The 23,346-nt window shown below is 40.4% G+C and overlaps 1 protein-coding gene across 2 annotated transcripts in view; it reads right to left on the minus strand.

Annotated features, from left to right (window-relative positions):
• Positions 1-19,691, minus strand: part of vps53 (VPS53 subunit of GARP complex) — a 28,751-nt gene extending 9,060 nt beyond the window's left edge. Inside the window, exons 1-14 of one of the 2 annotated variants that reach the window (XM_031297290.2) lie at positions 19,475-19,691; positions 18,884-18,964; positions 16,947-16,996; positions 16,785-16,851; positions 11,171-11,257; positions 10,796-10,911; positions 10,148-10,267; positions 7,446-7,524; positions 7,195-7,338; positions 6,935-7,077; positions 6,294-6,435; positions 5,064-5,159; positions 3,975-4,069; positions 2,594-2,836 (exon numbers count right to left, since the gene is read on the minus strand). In XM_031297290.2, the coding sequence (XP_031153150.1) occupies positions 2,594-2,836; positions 3,975-4,069; positions 5,064-5,159; positions 6,294-6,435; positions 6,935-7,077; positions 7,195-7,338; positions 7,446-7,524; positions 10,148-10,267; positions 10,796-10,911; positions 11,171-11,257; positions 16,785-16,851; positions 16,947-16,996; positions 18,884-18,964; positions 19,475-19,561 (1,550 nt within the window). In that variant the 5' untranslated portion in view covers positions 19,562-19,691. Of the gene's footprint in view, positions 1-2,593; positions 2,837-3,974; positions 4,070-5,063; positions 5,163-6,293; positions 6,436-6,934; positions 7,078-7,194; positions 7,339-7,445; positions 7,525-10,147; positions 10,268-10,795; positions 10,912-11,170; positions 11,258-16,784; positions 16,852-16,946; positions 16,997-18,883; positions 18,965-19,474 lie in introns of both variants that reach the window. The other variant, XM_031297289.2, reaches the window with a different exon arrangement.
• Positions 19,692-23,346: the final 3,655 nt, after the last annotated feature.

A 23,346-nucleotide genomic window follows, 5' to 3' on the forward strand; every position in this document is an offset into this window, starting at 1 on the left:
TACCAATAGATGATGTGTATTGCTTTTTTCAAGACTGGCTGATGTGAATCCCCTTTACTACTGAGCTTTAAGAAAAACTATTTGTGGAACCACAGGTAAAGAAGTAGTAACCAAGACACAACAGCCATAACTACAGGCATACGCAAGTGTCGGGATGCAGCGCCAATGAGACTTCAACGGCGACCCAGTCATTAATAAACGTCATAACAGAGACGTGGGTAAAACCACAACATAGTTCAAGCTCCTTTTCGAGGGCCCCTCTCAAAACCTCACAAAAACCAATTCACAGCACACCACATTGAACAACCGTGTCTGCATGCGTCTTAAAGTGTACACACATGCAAAGCATTTGAGTGTATCTTTGTATCATGTTTGTATACATCTCAGAATATGGTATACATTAGTCAACAAGTGCAAGTGTGTAATTAGCATGCCTGCATATTGGAGACGAAACAGAGCATGACTGTGTGTGTGTGTGTCTGTGTGCGTGCGCACCACAGAGATGAGTTCTAATGTCGCCAATGAGCCAGATAGGTTTTTGCTGGTAGCATATTATGCTTTGCCACAAAATAACCAACTCCAGATCCCTCATAGCGTGCCATCCCAATCCATCAAACACAGCGAGGACTGAAGACATTAACTTTCAAAGTAAACTCCTAAACAGCCCCCTTACCATACCAAAAGAATGAAGAAATATGGGCGTGACATGCTTGTTTGTGAAAACTGAATTCCAAATAAATCTGTTTGTTACTGCCCAGAAATGTAATGATTCTCAAAGATGGAAACGGTTGAAATACTAGTGTGTGAATAGTGAATGTTTTTGTCAGCAGGAAGATGTATATGGGATTAACTCAAAATAAATTACAGTGCCTGTGTTCATTTGCAATAACAGGAATATGTTACCCAGTGCAATGATGTGGCTAAATGATGTGTTTTTAATAATTATGGAAAGCAATGGAGGTCTGTGGCGCAGTGGAATACACAGACAATATGTGTTAATACGATCAATTCATTGTTGGCTTTGGCCTTTTCATGGTAATTGTTGAAAACAATAATAATTTGAATATTGCCAGACTTACTACACAGTAATATTAATATAAAATGACTGTATTTTGAGAGAGAAAACGGGTTTTCCCCATCACTTCAAATCAGTCGGGCTGTCTTAGAGCCAGCATGTACTGGCCATTACAGGACATATTTATGGAGGATATATTTATTCATAATTCAAATTGAAAGTCCAAAGAGAAAACGAAGCAAGATCAAATTAAAATTAGTATTATTTTACTACGCTACTAGGAAAAACCATGCAATAGTTAAATGTGAAATGCAAAAGCTTAAATGGAAATACTTTAATTAAAATCTCAAATAGAAAAAAAGAAATAATTTTATTTTAGCCTTTCCCCTTTATAATTTTAAATTTTCAATTTGACATTTTATCTTTTGAATTTTACATTGACATTTTAAGATTCACCTTTTACATTTCGATTTAACATTAAGCTTTTCATTTAGAAGTGACAGGTATCAATTTAAATGAGGAGGCGTGGCCCAACGGCTGGTGGGAGGGTCTGAAACCACTTCCAGCTGACAGGGGGGGCTGTGAGTATTACTGGCCGACCAGTAAACAAGTGATCCCGGCCACCGCCAGCTGGCTGTCACCTAAGACTGCTAAGACTGGAGCTTCCAAGTCTGACAACATATCGGAGCAAATGTGCAATTGGCCATCAATTTTTGTAAAACTGACCATATTCAAACTGTACACAGTTAATTTCTCGCATAAAACAGTCTCAGAAATGAATTTAGTGGTGAAATAGCAGACGAAAAAAACAATCAATTCTAGAATCTAGATCGGGAGTTTGCCGTAGTAGCAGCAGGCAACAACAGGAAACCTTTTACAATTTTCGTCTGCTATTTCACCACTCATTTCGCCACAACTTTATCTAACTATAAGCGCGGTTCAATCATGCGAGGCTCAGCTGCGGCTCATCTAGAGATTCGGCATCATCGCCGCTACAGCGCGTAGCAAGGTAAGGAGACAGGCGTTGTAGCGGCTTCTCCAGCAGGCTGAACCGGCTTCCTCCCTCCCTTCCTCCCTTCCCTTGCCCGGGCCGGGGCACATCGCTACGCACTGTAGCGGCTTCTCCAGCAAGCTGAACCGGCTTCCTCCCTCCTTGATGGCCAATTGCACATTTGCTCCGATATGTTCTCGGACTTGGAAGCTCCAGTCTTAGCAGTCTTAGGTGACAGCCAGCGGGCGGTGGCCGGGATCACTTGCTTACTGGTCGGCCAGTAATACTCACAGCCCCCCCTGTCAGCTGGAAGTGGTTTCAGACCCTCCCACCAGCCGTTGGGCCACGCCTCCTCATTTAAATTGACACCTGTCACTTCTAAATGAAAAGCTTAATGTTAAATCGAAATGTAAAAGGTGAATCTTAAAATGTCCATGTCAAATGTAAAACGTAAAATTCAAAAGATAAAATGTCAAATTGAAAATTGAAAATTATAAAGGGGAAAGGCTAAAATAAAATGATTTATGTGAAGACTGTGAATTCACCTACATGAGAATGGACAATTCTAATACATGAACCAGTCTTACTTAGGTAGGTTGCCAGAGAGGATCTTCCAAGCGTACTCTCTCAGGAATTTCTGGAAGATGGTAGTGAGGGCGATCATTGGTTCCCCGGTGCTCAGTTGGGAGCACTGCACCATGCACTTCTTGTAATAGACAAAGAGGTCAGCACAGCTGGGCAGCACTGCTCCGCCCTCCTCCGTGCCTGCCTTGGGTGGGCCTTGTGCTCGGAAGTCAGCCACAAACCGGTCAATCAGTTCACCCAGGTTCCTGCAGGTGCCCGAAAATGTTCCGCCACACACACACACACACACACACACACACACACACACACACACACACACACACACACACACACACACACACACACACACACACACACACACACACACACACACACAGGTGGTTGGATTAGGGGCACATGAAATTAATTTAATGAATCAAATAAAACCATTGAAACATTAAAAACATATGATTGGTTCTTAAACACAAAAAAAAAATAAAAGGATACAATAACCGTCAGATAGACAGAGAGCCACATGATGAATAGAAGAATGTATTCCAAGCATATCAAAATCCTCAGTACTACAGTCAACAGGTCCACAGTTAGTTGGTGTGGCCCAATCCAACTGAACCTTGGAACTAAAGCCAAGGACAAAACAAGCAGGCCACTGTTCTCTCCTTCTATGTCCCACTGGGGACAGGCTGATCTGGCTGTTGCCTGTTTAGGGCTTTTGGATTGAACTGAAATGAGGTTGTAGCTGCAGAATAGGTCAATCCTGTTCCTTTGGACAGACAAATGGCCTTTAACAGTCTAGGGAGCCAAGAGCCAGGGGCTGCATGCAAGCACAGCAGTCTCAGAACTGTGTTCAGTTTCAGGAGTGATCACCATGACTGGGGGAGGGGAGAGGACTGATAGAATAGAAGTGAAAGATGATGCTAGAAAAAAGAGGCAGGAAGAAAACAGAAAGAGACTGTAAAGAACAGGGAGAGAAATAAAAAATAAAGAAATTAAAGATTGAGATGAAGAAAGGAGGAATGAAACAAAAATTACGCAAAAAGAAAGAGGGGGACCAAAAAAGGAAAGAATAAGAGGTGGGGATGAAAATAGGCAGATCTGCTGTTGCAGCACTTATTCAACCTCCCTCTCTTTCTCCCAGCGTCTGTGGTCGTGTAGCTAATGGGAAACATTTCTGCCACAGTGAAGACAGAGGCATGTACAGGAACAAGATATGGAAAGACAGAAGAGGCAATGAAGTAGAATGGGAGATGGGGGATCTGATTGATGAGTAGGAAGTGGAAAAAGGATGCATGTGCCAGCTTTAAAACACAACCTGCTCCTGATTCTGGGTCTGTGTACCACGACCCAATTTGGCCTTGTCAGCTTGTATGCATGTGTGTTGCTCACTTGTCTTGGGATTCTATGTAGACGTATAGATGAGGTTCAAAGCACTTGGAGACAATGCCATGGAAAGGGTTGTCTGGAGCTTTTGGCTTCCTGGGCTAAAAGAATGGAGGTAAAATGAGGAATTAGTGAATTAACAGGTTTTAGTTGTAGCTCCTCTGAGTACCAATCAGTTTGTGTTTTGCCTCCAGCTCAGCAGGCATACAATAAATGTCAAAACACTCAACATAGTTTTCACATAAGATGGTGTAACATGAAACAGAAGCAATTTATTTTCCATGCATAAAATATACTCAGCTACCACTTTATCAGCTCCACCTAACTATTACTAATGCAGTTCAATACACCAGTCCTGCAATAAATCACACTTTCATTTAGATTATTATGTTCATTTTTTCGGTAGAAACTGTTTTAAAGGAGGCGTGGATTCAACTGTATGATCATTTTAGAGGCTGCAGTTTGTGGTTCTGTTGAACTGTGTTGTGTTATACAGAGACGTATTTCTAACCTCATTGTAGGACTGTTACAGTATATTAGAGTAGTTTTACCTTGGTATCCGGAACATCCTTCAGCCAAGACAACAAGTATATCAGATAAGTTTCTTGTGTTTAAACTACTGCCACATAGGCACATGTAAGCTTAGGTAAGTATGGTGGTGGACTGGTAGCTGGAGAGGTGCCAGATTACCTCCTGGGCACTGCCAATGTGCTCTTGAGCAAGGCACCGAACCCCCAACTGCTCGGGGCACCTGTCCCTCGATGGCTGCAGCACCCTCACTCTGACATGTCTTTGTTTGTGCATGTATAGATACTGAATATGTGTGTGTATTTCAGGCCTGTGTGTAATGTGTGTTCTACAACAGAGTGAAAACATTGTAATTTCCCTTGCGGGATTAATAAAGTATAAACTATTATTATTCTTAATACATGGGAGAATATTTAAATAATCATATTCCCTTTTAAGGAATACATTTTTTTTTTTTTTTTTTAAATCTATTCGGCCTTAAGAAAGCTCCACATCAGAGGATGCAACATATGGCTGTACCTTTATGTTGCAGAACAGGTCAAATGGGGTCATTCCAGGTTAACTCACCTTAGCCAGATCCTGGTCCTTATCTGTGCCCACATCCTCACCAGCCTCGTCCTCCAGGAAGGGGTTAGTGGTCTCGAGAGGGCTCTCTGGCCTCTTCTGCTATAAAAGCACAGATCAAACATTAGTATTTTTTCAATTGCTTAATTATTAGAGCATCATCAGGGGTTTGACTGCCACTAAGGTTGCTTTCACACCTGAGCTGTTTGGTCGGTTTTAACCGAAACCTGGAGCGTTTCGGGGGTTAGTCCGGGTTGTTGTGAAAGCTCATTTGAACTCTGGTGCGGACCAAACAACCGAACTCTGGTCCCCTTGGAAACAGGGGTCTTGGTTCGCTTGCTAGTGCACTAGAGTTCGGTTCACCTTAGGTGAGAACACGATCCGACCCAAATACAGGAAGTGGACCAAAAACAGTGCATTTACTAGCCTGCAATTTCAACCTTGCACACAATTTACAGACTTATAAATAGGATGACAACCATCAAATCTATAACCTTGTATGACAGTACATCGCTCATGGTCTGTGTTACAACACATCATCATCTCTCTCTCTCTCTCTCTCTCTCATCAGTTTATGTTGACCCTTTTGTGGGAGGCTTTGGTGAAAATGCACCTCCAACTATAACATTTCACAAAATCAAATCCCTGATTGAATTACAGAACCCAACAGGCATGGGTGTAAACTGAACAGAAGACAAAAGAGCCTCTTACTAGCCCAAACATTATCAGTTCTGAACAAGGTTGGCCTAGTTGTGACCCAACAAACTAATAATCATAATCGGTCCATTCTCTGTGTATCACTTCCACCTCCACACACCAAAATGGCCTGGCTGAAAAGGTTTCTTCAGGCTGTGACACAGAGAGTACACGTTGCGTGTGTGAGTGTAGAACATAACAAGCCACGAATCAGCAGTTTCATGCAAGTGTGATTATGGTACAATGAACGGCCAACAACATCAAAGAAATATTATGCCTTAATGGGACCAATCTGCATGCTGCCATTTTGCTAAAACAATACTGAAAGTATTTCAGCAAGTGATACGGTCTCATTGGAGACACATGATGATTTTGAAAAATTCTGTGCTTGGATGACATTTTATAATTCAAGAAAGGTGTTAGTGAAGGGCAGCAATTTTCTCTGTTTGGACATTTTCAGCTTGAATAATTTGAAGCAGCTGGAGTTAATAGTTGTTAGACTCGTATGTATTGTTTGTCTGTGTGTGCTTTTCTCACTCCGGGTGTGTCAGTCAAGGTGCATCCTGTGAAGCGTTTGGCCAGAAGACCCTCGAAGTTTGTGGTCCTCTGAATAGCAAACAGAAGCAGCTTCACCTCAATCTCCTTAGCCCGTGTTCGCATCACTTTGGCTAGCTCGACCCTTACAAACACATGAAGAAATGGACATAGTTTAAGTATATTATCTCTAATTTCTATGCTTTGACATCCCAAAAAATTTCCAATGATCCTTGTTAGTACATTATCTGTCCTTTTAGCAAAAACTTTTTCTAACGACACTAGTATGAGTTTTGCCAGATGTTTCTTTTATTGTCAGCTGTAGTAGGGAGTAACACACAAACAGTCTCTCTTTCGCAGCGACCTAGTGTATGGACACTAGGTCACCACTTATGTCGTCAACTGCGCTTAAAGCCAAATCACAGACTCACGTCAGGCAACCCATACCAGTGTGGTTCATTTTGTAATGCAGAAAAGTCCCACAACCAATTTCTGCTTTTTAAATTGAAATCAATTACATTTCTTTCTTCTTTTCTTGGGGCCAGAGACACAGCATACAATATTCACTAAATAGGCTAAAGCCACAAACCATAAAATGTGTTCCTAGATGGGGTTTTATACCATATGTTGTGGTGTGTGTTTACCTGGTGATGTGGCAGAACTCCACAGCAATACGCTCTGTCATGCACCACTCCTCAGGAAACATGCGTAAATACTTCTCCTCATAGTCGACCAGCTGCCGTTTGATCCAGGCATAGCGGCGATCGATCTTGTCTAGCCATGCCACCTGAGCAACAGGGTACAATGTTTTTTTCATTCAAACCTAAATACCACCTTTATCTATTAGGTATTTACTATAATTAGATATGATCTCGCACATTATGGAATTCAAATTCTTACTCACATCTTGGTTTTCCTGGAATAATACCAGGTACTCTGAGAGGTGCTGCCTGATGAACTTTTTTATGATCTCCTGTTTGATGCGCGGATCCAGCACATTGGCCACCAGGCAGGCATCTCTAAGCACGTTACTGGGACCACCTGGTCTCTGGATGGATGAAAATAAAAGTTTGACATGAAGTTTTGTACGGGGGGGAGGGGGGGGGGACAAGAGAAGAACATCTGAAAATCCAGTTTCCCATACAACATATTTACCTTGGAGCCTTGAGCGGGGAAGGATTCTTCAAAATCTGCCAGGATCTGAGTCCCCAACTCACTCTGCGCTGCCTTGACTCTAGAAAGGACAAAAAACAATGATTCATTGTTTTCATAATCAGTTGGAATAGTGGCGATTTCATGTGACTGCCCCCAACATACAACAGACTTTAACCTCCTTTAAGGCTCGACTATTTTGGCTCCCTAGCCAGTTAAAAACTCCTAGTTTAATTAATGTCCAAGAACTGCAGAGAAAGACACTATTTTCTCCAAGTACTTTAAAGGTCCAATATGTGATACTGACAGCTAGTGTTTAAAATAGTTACTGCAGTCCAAATTCATACTGGAGAGAGCCGTCTCCCCCGGCCCCTCCTCCCCAGACTCGAAGTTCACAGAGGTTGCCAGGTTGAGAGCGCTTCCAACAATGTTGCTAGACGCTAGTCTCACATAGCCAGACATTACTCCGCAGCACAGCGGAGTAGCTAACGTTAGATGGTGGCTATGTTGACAGTCATAAAAGCCAGTGCTCTCTACCCGAATGACAGACACACTTTCTAGTGGTGTTTTTAGCAGCTGTTGCCATAATTTTAAGCCGTCCTCTCTACCCCACAGCCAAACACACTTTCTCGGCTTAAAATTATGGCAACAACTGCTAAAAACAGCGCAAAGTCACAGTCCTTTCTACCTGATTTACAGCCCCCCTCTCTTGGCTTCAAAGTACTCACCGATTGCCGGCTACGGCCGCTGAACAGGCTACACGTTGTAAACAGCCGTGGTCCACTTGCCTGGTCCTCCGGTAGCGTTAGCTAGCAGTTATCATGTGTTAGCCTGCCGCCGTTAGCCACGGCCAGTCGGGATCACTTTACTGGCTGTGTCTCAATTGTTTTTGCGAGTAACCAACTCAATATAATGAGGTCTACTTAGACAATCTGAGCCTGTCCAGTCCTCGAACAGCCTGAAGGCATCCAGGCAGGGTTAAGAACATCACCCTACACCATAAAAACCATCCAGAATAAACAGGAGAGGGTGCAGAGATAGTATCACAGATGGATGGCAACTTGACTGGTTGCATTTTATTTCAAGTGCTCGCTGTCGGCTAAATATCCAACTACCCATCTGTTTTGTCAGCTACTGAGTATGAGACTCTAATCTCACACACACTGCTCTACAGCTCCTGTTTTGGCTGTGTCTCACACTCTAATAAGCTGATGTAACAGAGACCAACCTGTCAGCAGCAGGTCTGACTGTGTCCAGTCTGTTGCTGCATTTTGTCCAATCATGTATGTGCATACACATGATATACAATAGTACAACATAACTGGTGAAAAGAAAAAGGCTTATTAAACAATAATCAGTTGATCCTGTTCAAAAGGTGACAGCTACACTGACTCCATTTAGTCAAGGTTCAAAGTACTGTTAGGACAAAAGGCCAATTTTCTTTCACGCAATTAAAAACGTTAAGGCATGAATAGAGACATGTCAGATGGAGGCGTTAATATGCATTTAGACTGTAACCCAGTCAAATTTTCACATTTGCTTAAAAATGAACTGTGTTTTTTTTAAGAACTGGAAAGGTAGAAATTGGACCTAGTTCTTATTTTTTCAGAATGAGAGATGACTTGTAGTATTTTTGTGGCTGATGCGTTAATCTGCCCACTACTCACTCTTGTCACAGAGAATTCTGTTAATTACTTTCTATACACTTTCTATTAACTGTTTGTGTTCAGCTGTCTGCCTTGTCTTTATATCTCTCACTGTCCTGTGTCTCTCCTATCATCTGTTTCTCCAGCAGAGTCACTTCTTCCACGCAACTGTTATTTGGTATGAACACGGTCTGCCACACCTCATTCAAAACAGAACAGAAGGTCATCCTTTTAGTTTAGTTTTTGGGGATCAGCACTACTTTAAACTTGATTAACTTGGCCAACGTGTCCCAAATTGATTCTAATGTTCTTGGGAAATAATAGTAAAAATGGAAATTTAATCAGTCAGGGCTGTGGGAAACAACAGCGTAACAGTGCACTTTGTTCTCTGTGTGAGTGTTTGTGTGTTTAAACACAATACCACACGCACATATTGGCATGACTCTCACCAGAGCAAACAAACCTAAATATACCACCAAACCAAAAATTACACTGTTAGATTGAAAGACATGTTGCAAGCATGAACAATCTCAAGTGCATAATTTAATAAATGCATCTTACATACACATATGTGGAAGCACACACATGGAGACACAAACACGTCTAAGAAAAGTTTGCCCCTAATCTCTCACAATGAAAGAAATTCTGGCATAATAGGACCCTATTCAGTGTTTCCTTCCTGTGGGTTCCTGTATGAGTGGGGTTGTGCGTGCATGTGTGTGAATAATTGCATAAACAGGATGTAATACGCAAAATCCCTCTAGCCAAATACTGTAAACAATTTTCAAAAGTTCAGCTGACGAGCTGTGGAATATTGCAGCTGTAAGCAGGGACCAGGCTTTGAACTGGCTACTGGAAATGAGCTGTTCTTACAGCTATGCTGCCTATCCAACAACTGCCCGAGTGAGCTTGAGCAAGGCACTAAACTCCTCAGCGTTCAAGAGTTACTGCAATGCAGCTAATACACTCGTAGAAAATGCACTTGAGGATAATAGTATGCACATAGTATGCACATACATCACTGTTGAGTGTGTGTATTAATGTGTGCATATTAGTTACCTCTCAGAAAGCTGTCTGATCTGGGGTATGCCCATGTACTTGTGGAAATGTTCAAGCACATTGACCACTCCCTGAAGCAGGTTGGCCACCTCACCATACTGCCTCTTTCTGGTCATGGCTCTGGAACACAACACATATATGTGAATTATTTCTATTAATATATAAAGAAAATATATATCTTCATATTCTCTATGGTACAATTGTCAAGTGATTATGCCACGCACCTCTGTAAAAATATCATTCGAGCATCAATCTAACTTTCTAAATGTCTCACAAAGGGTAAATTAATTCGCTATAGGTAAGAAAACCACCCACAGTCCTTAAAAAAGCCTACAGAATACAGAAGGATGTGGAAATAAGATATTAAAACGATTAAGTGGGGAGAGCACAGTATGTTTTTCTTTCCACCCATCTGAAAAAGAGTGACATTCTTTGGGATTTTCTTCTTGTTTTGCAGGTAATTCGGAGGTTTTCATCAGTATACAATTAGCAGCTTTAACCCCCAGTATAAATCAATATAAATCTAATGCTTTATCCTAAATTAAGTCCATATTACAACTACAGAGGCTCTGAACAATCCCAAATAAGCTTTAAACTGTTAATTGCGTAAGCCTTTTAGTCTGATCTGTTAAATGTGATTGTACGTACTCTAAAGAGTCAACACCCCCTGCCAACATATGGAGGTGGTTGAGGGTGGTGATGGATGTAGTTAGGTGGCGCTTCCCATGGTCCAGCTGCTTTATGTCCCTCGTAATCTCCTTCACCTGTGCAGGAAGAGGAACAAGTCAGACATGCTGGTCATATAGAATGGAAGAAAAGAGAAAGTAAAAAAGTACAGACACAGACACACACACACACACACACACACACACACACACACACACACACACACACACGCACACGCACACGCACACGCACACACACCTGTCCTCTATTGTAACAGAAGGATACAGGGTATATCTCCCTTGTTTTAAGCTTCAACAAGGCCACTGTGTGTGTGTGTGTGTGTGTGTGTGTGTGTACCATTTGTTCAGACTTCTCTGCCTTGTCCTTGATGTCTTTGATTTTGCCAAAGAGCTGCTGGATGGCTATCTGGGCCTCTTCCAAAGCCTGCCAAAAACAAACAGAACAATATGAAACATACAGAGAAGACACAATCGCTGTGTAGAAACCACCACCATATGTCTGTATTCTTGGGAGTGGGCAACTACAATTAAGTGGTCTGAATGGGCTTGATATTTTGGGCATAGAATTCCAATGCCAAAGCCCAGCTCAGCCCATCACTAATCATGTCAGACTTACACATGAAGCAGAAACAGCAGCAGGAAGTGGAGAAAATATGGAAAACCAAACAGAACTGTTCCGACCATAACCTTGAGAAAGAAAAGGGATGAGAAACCTTTCACCCAGTTTACCTTCACATGCAAAGTTAGACTGAGTGGAAAGCTACGGAGTTTTTTTACCTGTTGGCTGGTAAATCAGATCAGCAATGGCGTACCGTGCATTAATTGTGAATTAGCTAACCTAACAAATGCGCATTAAACTGCCTTCTAGTGTCTGCTGGAAATTAAAATCAAAAATGAAACAAAAGGGTCAGTCTGGATTTCCTTTCATCCACAAATTCATGAGCAGAGAACATGGAAACCCTGTCAGCAGCTGGTGGTTAAATCAATGTATTTCTTATTCTGCTTTTAACCAAAATGTATCATCCCGTACATAAAATATCAACTTCCCTTTAAACTTCCTTAGAAGAAATACTGACAATATATGGTTGTGAGAAACAGGGCAGTTCGTTGAATAAGTGGCAGTTGTGGTGTGCCAGTCTGGGTCAAATTTCCTATCCGCACTCACCACTGGCTTTGGTCCATGTAAAAAACAAAAAAAAAAAAAAAAAACACGTATGTATGTTCCCAGTTCTGGAATACAGACTAATTGGCCGTCTAATTGGCGTGCTATCTGGATATCTGACATTGATAGGTCTTAGTTTGACACATGAGCCATAAGGCTAATCTCTGCATAAAGGCTGTCTAAAAGGCTAAAGAGATTATTAGCACTTTGAACAGCCTATAAAGCCAGACCGGATAGATAACATTAGACAGTTACAACTGTAAGATAGTTAACGTGCTATTCTAATATTTCCCCATCATCTAACATGGCAGCTGTTCTTTGATGGCCCTAAACAGAGATTGTGCTCTGACATCTGATGCCAAGATAATTGGCTTCACTTGGCCCGATGCTGTGACACAACTCTCCTTAGATTCACACACACACACACACACACACACACACACACACACACACAGAATGCTAACAGCCGGTACCAGCTGTGCAAGGAATTTACCACTTTTACAACCACCTCTAAGAAACAAGTGAGCAAACACACAACTGTGCACATGCATACACAGTTACACACTCACAAACATATATATCGCTTGCACTGACAGCAGAGGATTATTTTTTACTTCCTGAGAGTAGCCAAAGAGTAGCACTTGGTGACAGTGTTGTGGAGACACGGTCAAAGTAAGGACGACGCCATATAACCAGGTCACAACATCACAACAAAACCATTTAACCCTCTTTTTGCTTCAAACTACCCTTTTGTTTTTGGGTGATTGGATAAATGAATTGGAAAAATGCATGCAGGTTATGTATTTACTCTTTGATCTGAGAGTGAGGAAGGGAGCGCCACTGAATTTTTAAAGATGTTCCCTGGAGGAGTTCTTGAGCAAACAAAGTGCATGCAGAACAGGCCAGAACCTCCAAGGCTGCAATTGTCGCTCATGCAGACTTCGCTGAGTCAAATCTGGCTCGCTTCCTAGTGCTCATTTCCTGTATTTAGCCTTGAGGAAAGCAGAGAGAGACCACTGCCCAGCAGGCGCCTTTATGCCTAAGATGTTATCTGCTCTCACACAAACACGCATATGCACACCAATGTATCCCTAACATGCAAGCAGCATAGGTTCCAAGGCACATAGGCGGTACTATAGAGTTCAAAAAAGGAGCTTGAATAGGCTTGGGATGCCCTTCACTCCTCCCTCTGACAGACATCAGTGTAGCTTTCTTAAGTAGACTGTGCATTAAATAGTACTTTTGAGTTTAGGGCCAAATAAAACAAATCAGATCAACCAAACAGGGAGTATTTAACATAACAGTAACTTTGCCATCATGTAAACATTTGTAGCGAGACAGTTTAGAGAATAGAGTGTTTCACTTAACAGAGAAAAGAATAACTCATGAAGTGCTAATCCTAACAGTAAATAATATCCAAAGCACCACTTTTTCATGCATTCTATTATAAACAGCAGCATGCTACTATACTGCTGCTACGCATTTCCTTGATTGTTTAATTTTCCCTTCATGAAGCAATACAAAATGTTGGCACTGTTAGTTTTTGCAGATGGTGTTGATGACTGAAAAAACACAACTGAGGCATAAGCTGATAGAAGCTGTAGAGTGTGACAGATTGTTTTAAAGGTTGCATATTATGCTTTTCCGCGTTTTCCGTCATATCTACAATGCTACAATGTTGGATTTTCATGTTAAACGTGGCCAAAATTTCAAATAATGAGACAATCGTATTTTAGACAAATCCCTGTGAGCTAAAACGTTCAGATTTCTGACTATTCTGAACACTCCGGTTTCAACAGTTTTTTCTACTCTCGGCTAAGTTTTACGCAACTCTAAGCCGGACTTTTATGATTGGTCATCTGCTCCAAGTAGGCAGGACTGGAGTGGTTTTTTTTTTTAAGCCACTGTGGTGTTAACATTGTCCCATGTAACTACATGCTAATGGCAGTAAACAATGTCACCTTGGCTGCCAAGTCATAGTATAGCATGTTGAAAACAGTGATAAAAGGTCTTAGCATAGTGTGTTGAAAAAGGTGATAAAAAAGTCATAGTCTAGTTTGTCGAAAAACGTCATAGTATAGTATATCAAAAAAGCCATCGTATAGTATGTCAATTTCCTGCATTTCGTCTGGTCTAACTTTAGTCTTTAGGGTCGTTAAATTATCCCCAATTCCAGGTCACATAACATAACATTTACCGTTAGTAATATTTGGTTTAAAAACCTTTATTTTATTATTTTGAAATTGCTGCTATATTCTATTAGTGTCAAGCACATGTAAACATGTTCTAGTACAAACACAAAATGCAAGTATAATCCTGAAAATGCTATATAATAGTTTAAGCAGAAAGTTAAAAATTAGAAGACAGAAGAAAGAAAGTGCAGTTTACAGTGTCTAAGACAGAACTCTGAGAAGATGAAAGCATGGAAGCTAAAACAGCCTTTTCTGAGTTAACGTTAAATATTTACATTAAGGCTTTTTCTATAGGAAGACCACCCAACATTGTATTTTCTAATGCAGCCCTCTCTGTACGCAAATGCCAGGTTGCTAACCATGCAAGCTGCAAGTACAGCCTTACTATTTTTGTGTGTGTGTGTGTGTGTGTGTGTGTGTGTGTGTGTGTGTGCACAGTAGCTTAATGTGAATAGTAGTAACTGGTAACAAATGTTTGGTCTCGTTAATGAGATTCTTTAACACAGACATCCACATATAGATTCCAGCCAAAATGCATTCAAGTCCTTCGTTTTCATTTTTTTTTTTTTTTTTTTTTTAAGGCAGGTGGGAACATCATACAACAATCGTGTGTAGTAGGAAACTCTCAGCTGGCAGACTACAACCAGATATGTTGTGTGTAAAGTCGTGTACATTTGCCAACACAGCCAGACTGGTCAGGAGACTCCAACAATCTGCCGTCATGTTCAGCACTTTAGGAAATAACGTCTGTAATATTTGAACCACATGAAATGATGGAGGTTAAAGTGATTAAGTCTGGATTGTTCAGAAATGAGCCGCACATGAGCACTGCCATAATTTCTGTTTAATGACGGAGTTCATGTCATTATAATTAAGTCTGTCTCTCTGCCACTGGACACCTTGTATTACAGTCAATCATACTGTAACCAATTTAGCTTGTGGGGTCATGTGTGTCATCTGTCTTAATGTGTTGCAATATACATTTCACTGTTGTCATAGCTTTACAAATGAAACAAATGTAAAGATTTTCCGTTGCCAAGTAACACAGTCGTCAACACAGTAAGTATTAGCTCTATTAGCTGCCAGGGTCTTACCACTAAGAGAATTACATTTCCACACTCTCAGCCCTGCAGCATATAAATATCTGACTCCCTATAGAAAAAAACACAAGAGAAAAATCATTCCCTAGACCGCCTCCACTTTCTCTCTCCTCCTGTCTTGGTCTCTCCATCCTTCTCCATAAATGTTACCATCTTGGGTTTCAACCTGGGGATTGCATTTAGCTCAGTGAGTGAGTTCAGTCAACAGCAATACTAAATGAACGGCTGATGTTGTTGGTTTTATTATATTGCTGTCTTTATGTTTCAATTGCCATTTTGAAATGGACACCTCTCCATCTTTCCGTCTGCAGAAAGGATTTTTCCTCTGGAAATGTTGGAATGGCACTGTGGGGTTGGAAAAACAAACTCAAATTATTGTGTGTGTGACTGTATAATGTTATTGGTCTGGAGGGGATTTAGAGCGTTTCCGCTACCAAACGGTAGCTAACTGGGAAAGACAGGGCCACCAGGCCAGACACGCTGACGACAACGCACACCTAATCATGTCAACTGGTCAGAACATACATGGCTCACCCGTCAGGTGTCACATTCCAGGACCTGGATTATATCAGCAGGGGCTGTTCTTTTCCGTCATGCTCCCACAAGAAAAGGCAAAGACTCAAAAGCCTGGGTTTTAAAGAAATCTAAGTATTTACATACAGGAATCTATTTCCCAGGCGCGTTTTCCGTAAAGAGGGGCAGTTTGAGCAGTGGGAATGGTTCTGAGTCATCTTGCCCTTTTCCATGGAAGCAATGTGCAGAGAGGAAAGAGCAGGCGAGCGGGAAGAACATGTTTTTCTGGGTTAGGAGCAACCATTGGCACTACTCTAACTTCAGGAGAGGATTCTGTTTCGAACACCAAAAGTGATAAATAGACCTGGTGGTTTGTATGTATAATATGAAAACGTGTTTCTCAATCTTCCCCATTAGGGCATTGAAGGTCTACATGCTGTGATTCTATGATTTGCAGAGGAACAATGCTGTATACTTGATTTTCTTTCAATCTTAGACCAACACACATATCAATCAGCCTTTGCGAACTACTCAGGCTCAACCACCATCACCATGACAAAATAATAAAATTTGAGCACTTCTTTAAATCTTAAATCTGACACCTAATGAAAATATAACAAAAATAAAAGAAATGTGATCACTTTTTTCTTGCCATATTGCCAGAAATGTGATCAAATCCATTGCAGAAAAACAAATTCAAAGTCGATCAAAGTCTAATCAGTATTAGATTTGATTCAATTAGATTCAACTTTATTGTCATTGCACATGTAACAAGTACATAGCAACGAAATGTAGTTGGTGTCTAACCAGAAGTGCTTAAGCAGTGATTAAATAACATATTAAATAACATGGGCTACTGTATGATTAAATAATATATGCTACAGTATATACAGAGTGCAAGGTATGAATGATAAGTATATAGATATGTGTCTATATGAGTGTTTTTTTTATGTATGTCCCTATTTGACCTGCAGCTCAACTCACCTGTCTGCCATCCTGGCCCACATTGGTCTGGCCTCTCACCACTGTCCTGATGTTGTCATCCAGACGCCTATCATATGTGACACAAAAGAGCCTTGGTCAGATTGAGAGTAAAATACAAACTTAAACAAGAAATGTGTTATTAAGTCAATGACATTAACTCACCGGATCTTCAGACGAATCTTGTTAACCACATCATCAATATTAGCCAAAGACTGAGAGGAAACACAAATACAGGAAATCAGGAAAACATGAAACAACCGTACATACAGAGGAGAATGGTTTGATTACCCAATCACACACAAGTACTCTTTTCTATCAGTTATACCATTTATTTAATCATTCTGGTACCTTATCCTGCTGTTTACTATGTTGTGTTGACCCTATATTTTACACAAAACAAGACACCTCTGTACAAAAATACACTTTGTAGCATTTAATGTATTTGTGCTTAAACAAACGGTATCGGGACTGAAAAAGTCGGATCGGTGCATCCCTAATTATAATGCAGGGCAGATGTAATCCCTCACCTGTTAAATTATTACACACAAAACCCAATGAGGTGAAAATGCATGCATACCAGTAGGAACCCTGCTACGTGTATGAGCACTAACTACAGGGTAACAGTGACCCCTCATGGAGATGGAGTATACACATAGACATGTATACTGTACAACACAATCTTTCAAGATAAAGTGCAACACAGACATTTAAAATACACACACGATCACACAAACACATACATACACACTCACAGACATGCTAATTAATACAACATATAAACATCACGTGTTAAATAAATGTTCCTTGGTTATAATGGTTATCTGTATTGCTCCTGTTAAAGAAATGCTAAGATAAAGGGTTCCAATCTTTGTAACTTCTTTGGTACTTGAAGTACACTTACTACTGTTTTGACAATTTTTTCCTCCAAATACCCTTAGATTTTGAATGTTTTCCAGTCCAGAAAAGCTAAAACTGACAAATCACAGCTTAAAATATGATTTGTCAGTCTATAGTATTCTTAGCTGATATTCCCTGATCCAATTCCAATAGTCTTAACCCTAGACTTCACCCTTTGGCTTTGCTAAAGCAACACGTCTGTTAATTCCAGCTTGTTAGGCATGCTTCCTGTAGCCATGCTTCCTGTAGCTCTGCATGGCTTACTGAGAAAGCTTATTTGTTGCTCTAGCTGTCTGTATGGTGTCTTGTTGACTTTTGTCTGTATAGTTTAACCTGTACTAATGTCTTGCTGTTTCCTGTTCCTCTGGTCTAAAATCATCTCGCCAAAGGACTACAGTTGAAAATTTGCCAGCTGGCTAACACTGGCACATTTACAGAAATGTTGCTTAATGTGTGTTGTCCTTTATAAAATAAAGAATAAGAATTATTGTGCGCTTGACACTGAAACAGGAACCTGTTCTCATTTATATCTGCAAAGATTTTGATGCTAAGCTTCCAATTAATTTTACCAATGATTTTTTTTTTAAATATATTCTTACTGTCGCTTTGTCTCTTTCTGCCTTTTCAGTTATCAGCCTGGTTAAACCAGCGTTTTGTTCTCTAAGTACAAAACATTACTTTTTTGCAAACCTTTCATACAAAATAATATACATTTGTAAAGAGGACTTTCTATAACCTAAAAGCATGAAAGACCATTTAAAAAGCTATCTGACTGTACTTTATCAAGCTTTTATTGCAGACGATTCCAAACTTTTGAACGGTGGTGTACATTAAGTATTTCATAAACCAAAGAACAACAGGTCTTTTTGACCTGTTACAATGGCAAAAAAGCAGGTGTTAATAATAAAATTAGCGATGGCTGAATTCCATTTAGTTGCTCCACTTTTAGGGTCCTGGTACTGTGCACTGTCACACTTAATGGGACACCTGAATAGAACATGGCCATTGTTAATGTAACAGTACAAGTGACACCTGTACTTTTCCTTCTGTCAGTGTCCTAATATTTTTATGTAAACCACAAATTATTCTCAACTAAACAAGGACTATCACTGTCACAGTCACTATCGGCTGGGTCACACTAAAATGGAGAGCAGTATGCACATCAGTCTGGCTGCAGATGTTTCTCTGTCACTTCACTGTACCTGCTCGGTGGGAAACAGTGTGTTGATGTATTCCACAGCATTGAAGTCTGCTCTGTCCAGGGGGTCTTGGCTGGGGAACACCTTGTACATAAAAGAAACAAACGACGTTCAGACAAAGTCATGGCTGACGACGTTACACTGCATTTTTGATGGTGTGTTGGGGTGACTTTTACATGCAAACTGGTGATGCCTTGTAACGTTACTTAACGGTTTCCCGAAATAACTTTAGCCAGTCGTTACTGACAACCTGCACATACAAGTTGTTGAGTGAGTCGGGTGTAAACAATGGTAACGTTACCCTAATACTCAAGACGGAAACCACCGAAGAGTAACGTTAACGTTAAAAGGCAAAGGCTGCTTACTAAACTAATGTCACGCATTACTTCCAGCTGACGTTAACGTTATCCCAATATATAAACAACCTGACAAAGTTTTCCTTGAAGATAAATGGGGAAATCGTTGTTATATAGGTAACGTTAGCGTTCGTAATACAGCAGTGTCACATCTAGCTAGCCTGCTAACAGCTGGGTTGTTAGCAAGACCAGCAACAATGTTTAAAAAGCCGCAATAGTAACAAGGTCAGTTGGCTACCTGTTCGATGGCTAGTTGCACCTCTGGGGTTAAATGCAAAATAGCCTCCAAATCCTCAGCAAATTCAAATTCTTCCTCCTCCATCATTGTCAAAACAAAACCAAAGACCTCTCCGGCATACCACTTCCTGGTGAGGAGGCTTCTGGGATACCTGATGACGTTGTAGAAACGGTGCTTTCAGGGCTAGCTGAAATCAGGGATTACATTTGAGCGATGGATTGTCTGCGTTGACTACAAACATCTCTCGCTTCCTCCCGCATACCTTTACTGGCTGACATTGGTTGCAAATTCAATCTCCGAGTCCGATCCTTTCTCCCTTTTTGAAAGTTCAAGATCTAACAAAGTGGTAAATCCGACGAACATATGGGTAAATAGGTATTGGTTTCCAAGATGTGACAATTAGGGGTAGGGAGTCAATAAGTGATTGTGATGTGAGATGATTCTAATATATTTGTAGCATGTAGTTGCCTGACATTCAAAGTATATAACATCTGTTTCCTATGTTTTACACGTTTACTAAATTAATACATACATTTTAATTCTGCCACAACAGCAGAAATTACAAAACTGCTCATTTTGTTTTGGATCAAAGGAACTTGTATACAGGGTAGTATAGGAACCATTTATGTACACATGGAGCAAGAGCTGTTCAAGTTGGGCATCAGACTCCCAGGGTGCAGCCATAGTCTCTGAGTATGTGGTTCAGTGTTATAAGAGTCGTTTTTTAAGTTTTATTGAAAACAATCATAAACAAAAATACATGCATTCAACATTTTGGGTCTTCTCAGCTTTCTAATTTGCAGCTTAACTGAAAGACTAGACTAACATAAGACTCGTATTTCATCTGTTGCTGTTTGCAGAAGATGCCTTCCCTCTGGCCTCACAGGATCTTGCTCTCCAACGTGCACAAGAACAGTAACAGTAGGAACTCATTAGGAGCAAAATGCCACATCACTTCTCCTCACTGCATTAATGAATGTGTCTATTCAAATAAACTTTCATATTAAATTCCACAAAATAGAGATAGATAAAGTGCACTTAGAAAACATGCACTTTTCACTTTTTGTTCCACCTCCATCTGTTAAAGCCCTGTGTGAGCTGAGGTGATGAAAATCTATTCTTAGAATACTTTAATTACATTTTACACAACCTAAAACCTCTTCCCACATTATCTGCCTACAAATCTCCTCATAGCTCTGCTCTGATCCTAATACATGGGGTGTTCTGACCTGTAACATGATTCCGTTGGCAATGTGCCCTGCAGTGACAATATTCCATAATAAAATTGTCTCTAACACACCTACTGTATCAAGAATCTGGCCTCCTACTACAGTAACATTGTTGTCATCTGTGCACACATCGTCAATTACAGTAATAATAATAATAATAATAATAATAATAATAATAATAATAATAATAACTTTTATTTATATAGCACCTTTCAAGAAACCCAAGGACCCTTTACAGAATTAGAGGTTGTAGGCTGCGGTAAACAGCTTTTTAAATATGTCCAGGGATGTAGCATTTCGGATATCTGCAGGAAGGGTGTTCCAGAGGGATGGGGCTGCAACACTAAGTAAGAAGCAGCAGTGCCCCCTGCTGTTAAAAGAAGCAACACACAAACACACACATGCTCCTATAAGCCCCAGCTTCCAAGCATTACACTGTTGTGTTTTATTCCAAAGAGAGACATATAAACCCTAAAGAGAGCTTTCAGAATAGCTATTTAAAGGACGAAAACAAGACGTGGCAAGACAGATGATAGAGAGGAGTGGAGAAAAGCAACAGAGTGGTGAAAAGGAGAAGATGATGGAAGAGTGAGGAGAGTAGAGGACAAAGTATCAAGGAACGAGGGGGGTTTGAGGAGAGAAAAAAAAGACAGAAAAGAGAAGAAGACAGAAATGGCGGTATCAGGTTTAACTGCATATTATTTACAGTGATGAAAATCAATTGGGTAGAGAGAAGGAGAAAAAGGAGACAGAGAACATGACACGAGGTGATAAGGTATAACCAAACTGGTCCTCATCAACATAGAATTGAGGAAGCACTGAAAGGCTTTTGATAAAAATTTAATATAAAACAAGTGTTTCTGACATTTTTAAAGGATGCACTAAAGAAAAGCAACGAGAAAACGAGAGAACGAGGGCAGGAAGAGTGAAGACAGAGTAGCTGTCAGGTGGCCGATATAAATGTGTATGTGTGTGTGTCTGTGTGTGTGTTTGTGTGTATGTGTGTGTTTGTGTAGTGTGGTAGGGATGTTGTAATACATTTTATGACAACTGTGATATGAAAATGGGATTTATTTTATGAGTTCATCATGTGTTTTTATATAAAATCTTAATCTGCATGGTAACTAGTAACTTAAACAGTAGTGGAGTAAAAAGTGCAATGTCTTTCACTGAATTGTAGTGCGAGAAAGAAGCAGAACACGGAGAAGTTGTTCCTTTCCACCACATTCAGAGCCAGATTGAGAAAAGCTGGGTAGACAGAATGAGCAGATAACCACAGTCATGATAGCACTTAATTAGCCAGACGGTTTCTGATAGCTTGTGGAAAGCCATTTATTGCTAATGGTCGAGCTGACTATGCTGAACTGTTGTCGCTTACAGCCCTTTTTTTTTTTTTTTAATAGAGACGTCAGGTCAAGCAAAAGCAAGTGGTTAAGCAAGGCGAGGCATACTTGAGTCTCTGGAGAGGAAAAGAAAGGCAGATGAGATTAGTGCATGGCAGGATGAAGTCATCACAAAGTCTTGGGCTTATCTGTGGTTGATGATGTCTTTCAGGGTTGGGAAGAGGTCAAGATTTAGAGCATTTATGAGAACAGCTGTTTCAAACTCCTGAGAAGGGGACCCTACACCCTACATGTCAAGTTTGACCTACAATGATGTTGTGAACTACTCTACAAGCATCACTACCTCCACACAGTTCATTTCAACATACCAATATGTGAAACTCCACTTACTGTACTACCACCTCCAAAGCTGTGTTGAAAGCCTTTCTCCCCAAATCAGCTGCTTTCGGCATCATTTTCAATTAGAAAAGCAATGAAGATTTGCAAAGTGGATGCAGCAGTCATGGAGTGTGATCCAGGAGTTTAACTGCTCCTGGAAGAAAAGGAGGGAACGATGTAAGCAGAACCAAATTTCCCTCAACATCCAGTCCAAGATGTTCTGCTTGACACGATTTTCAAAGTTTTCAAAAGTGGTTTGTACATTGAATTTTCTGTTTCATTTAAAAAAAAAAACACGGTAAAAGCATGCTGACTACATATGCACTGTGGGGACTAATGCATGTATAATATAGTACTCAAGGCAACAAAGGGGATGGATCGCAAATCTCACCCTTTGAGAACACATAATGTGCTAGAGTCTCACAGAGCTTTCTTTGACTCTGCAGCTGTAACCAGCTACACAATCTGTGCCCTTGGGCGAGCATCTCAGTGTCTTACTGAGTCATCCTAACTGAAGAGGACCAAAACCTGTTCCTAACATTAAGTTACTGTGTATTAGCAAGTACAAAATAGTTTTTAGCTACATTCATTTAGCTACTATAATCCTACCCTGACCAAAGTTGTGTGTCAACAGCAAAGCAACATCTTGCTGAAGTGAACCTCGGCCATGTTCTGTTTTTTTTTGTGATCCGTCTTTGTCAGACCTACAGAATATTTTCATTGGTTTGAATCCCACAAGCTTACAATATTGTTATTAGCATATTACCATTGCACTGAACTGCCTTGCACTATATTTATATTTAAATCTTAAATCTCAGACTATACTGATATTGCACTATTCCTTCCCTCTCTTCAATTGTTATTGTATATTTTTTGTAAATTTCTAAATTCTATTGTATTGTTATACTGCATACTTAACAGT

The sequence above is a fragment of the Sander lucioperca genome, chromosome 5 (assembly GCF_008315115.2).
Source record: "Sander lucioperca isolate FBNREF2018 chromosome 5, SLUC_FBN_1.2, whole genome shotgun sequence".
Taxonomy (NCBI): domain Eukaryota; kingdom Metazoa; phylum Chordata; class Actinopteri; order Perciformes; family Percidae; genus Sander; species Sander lucioperca.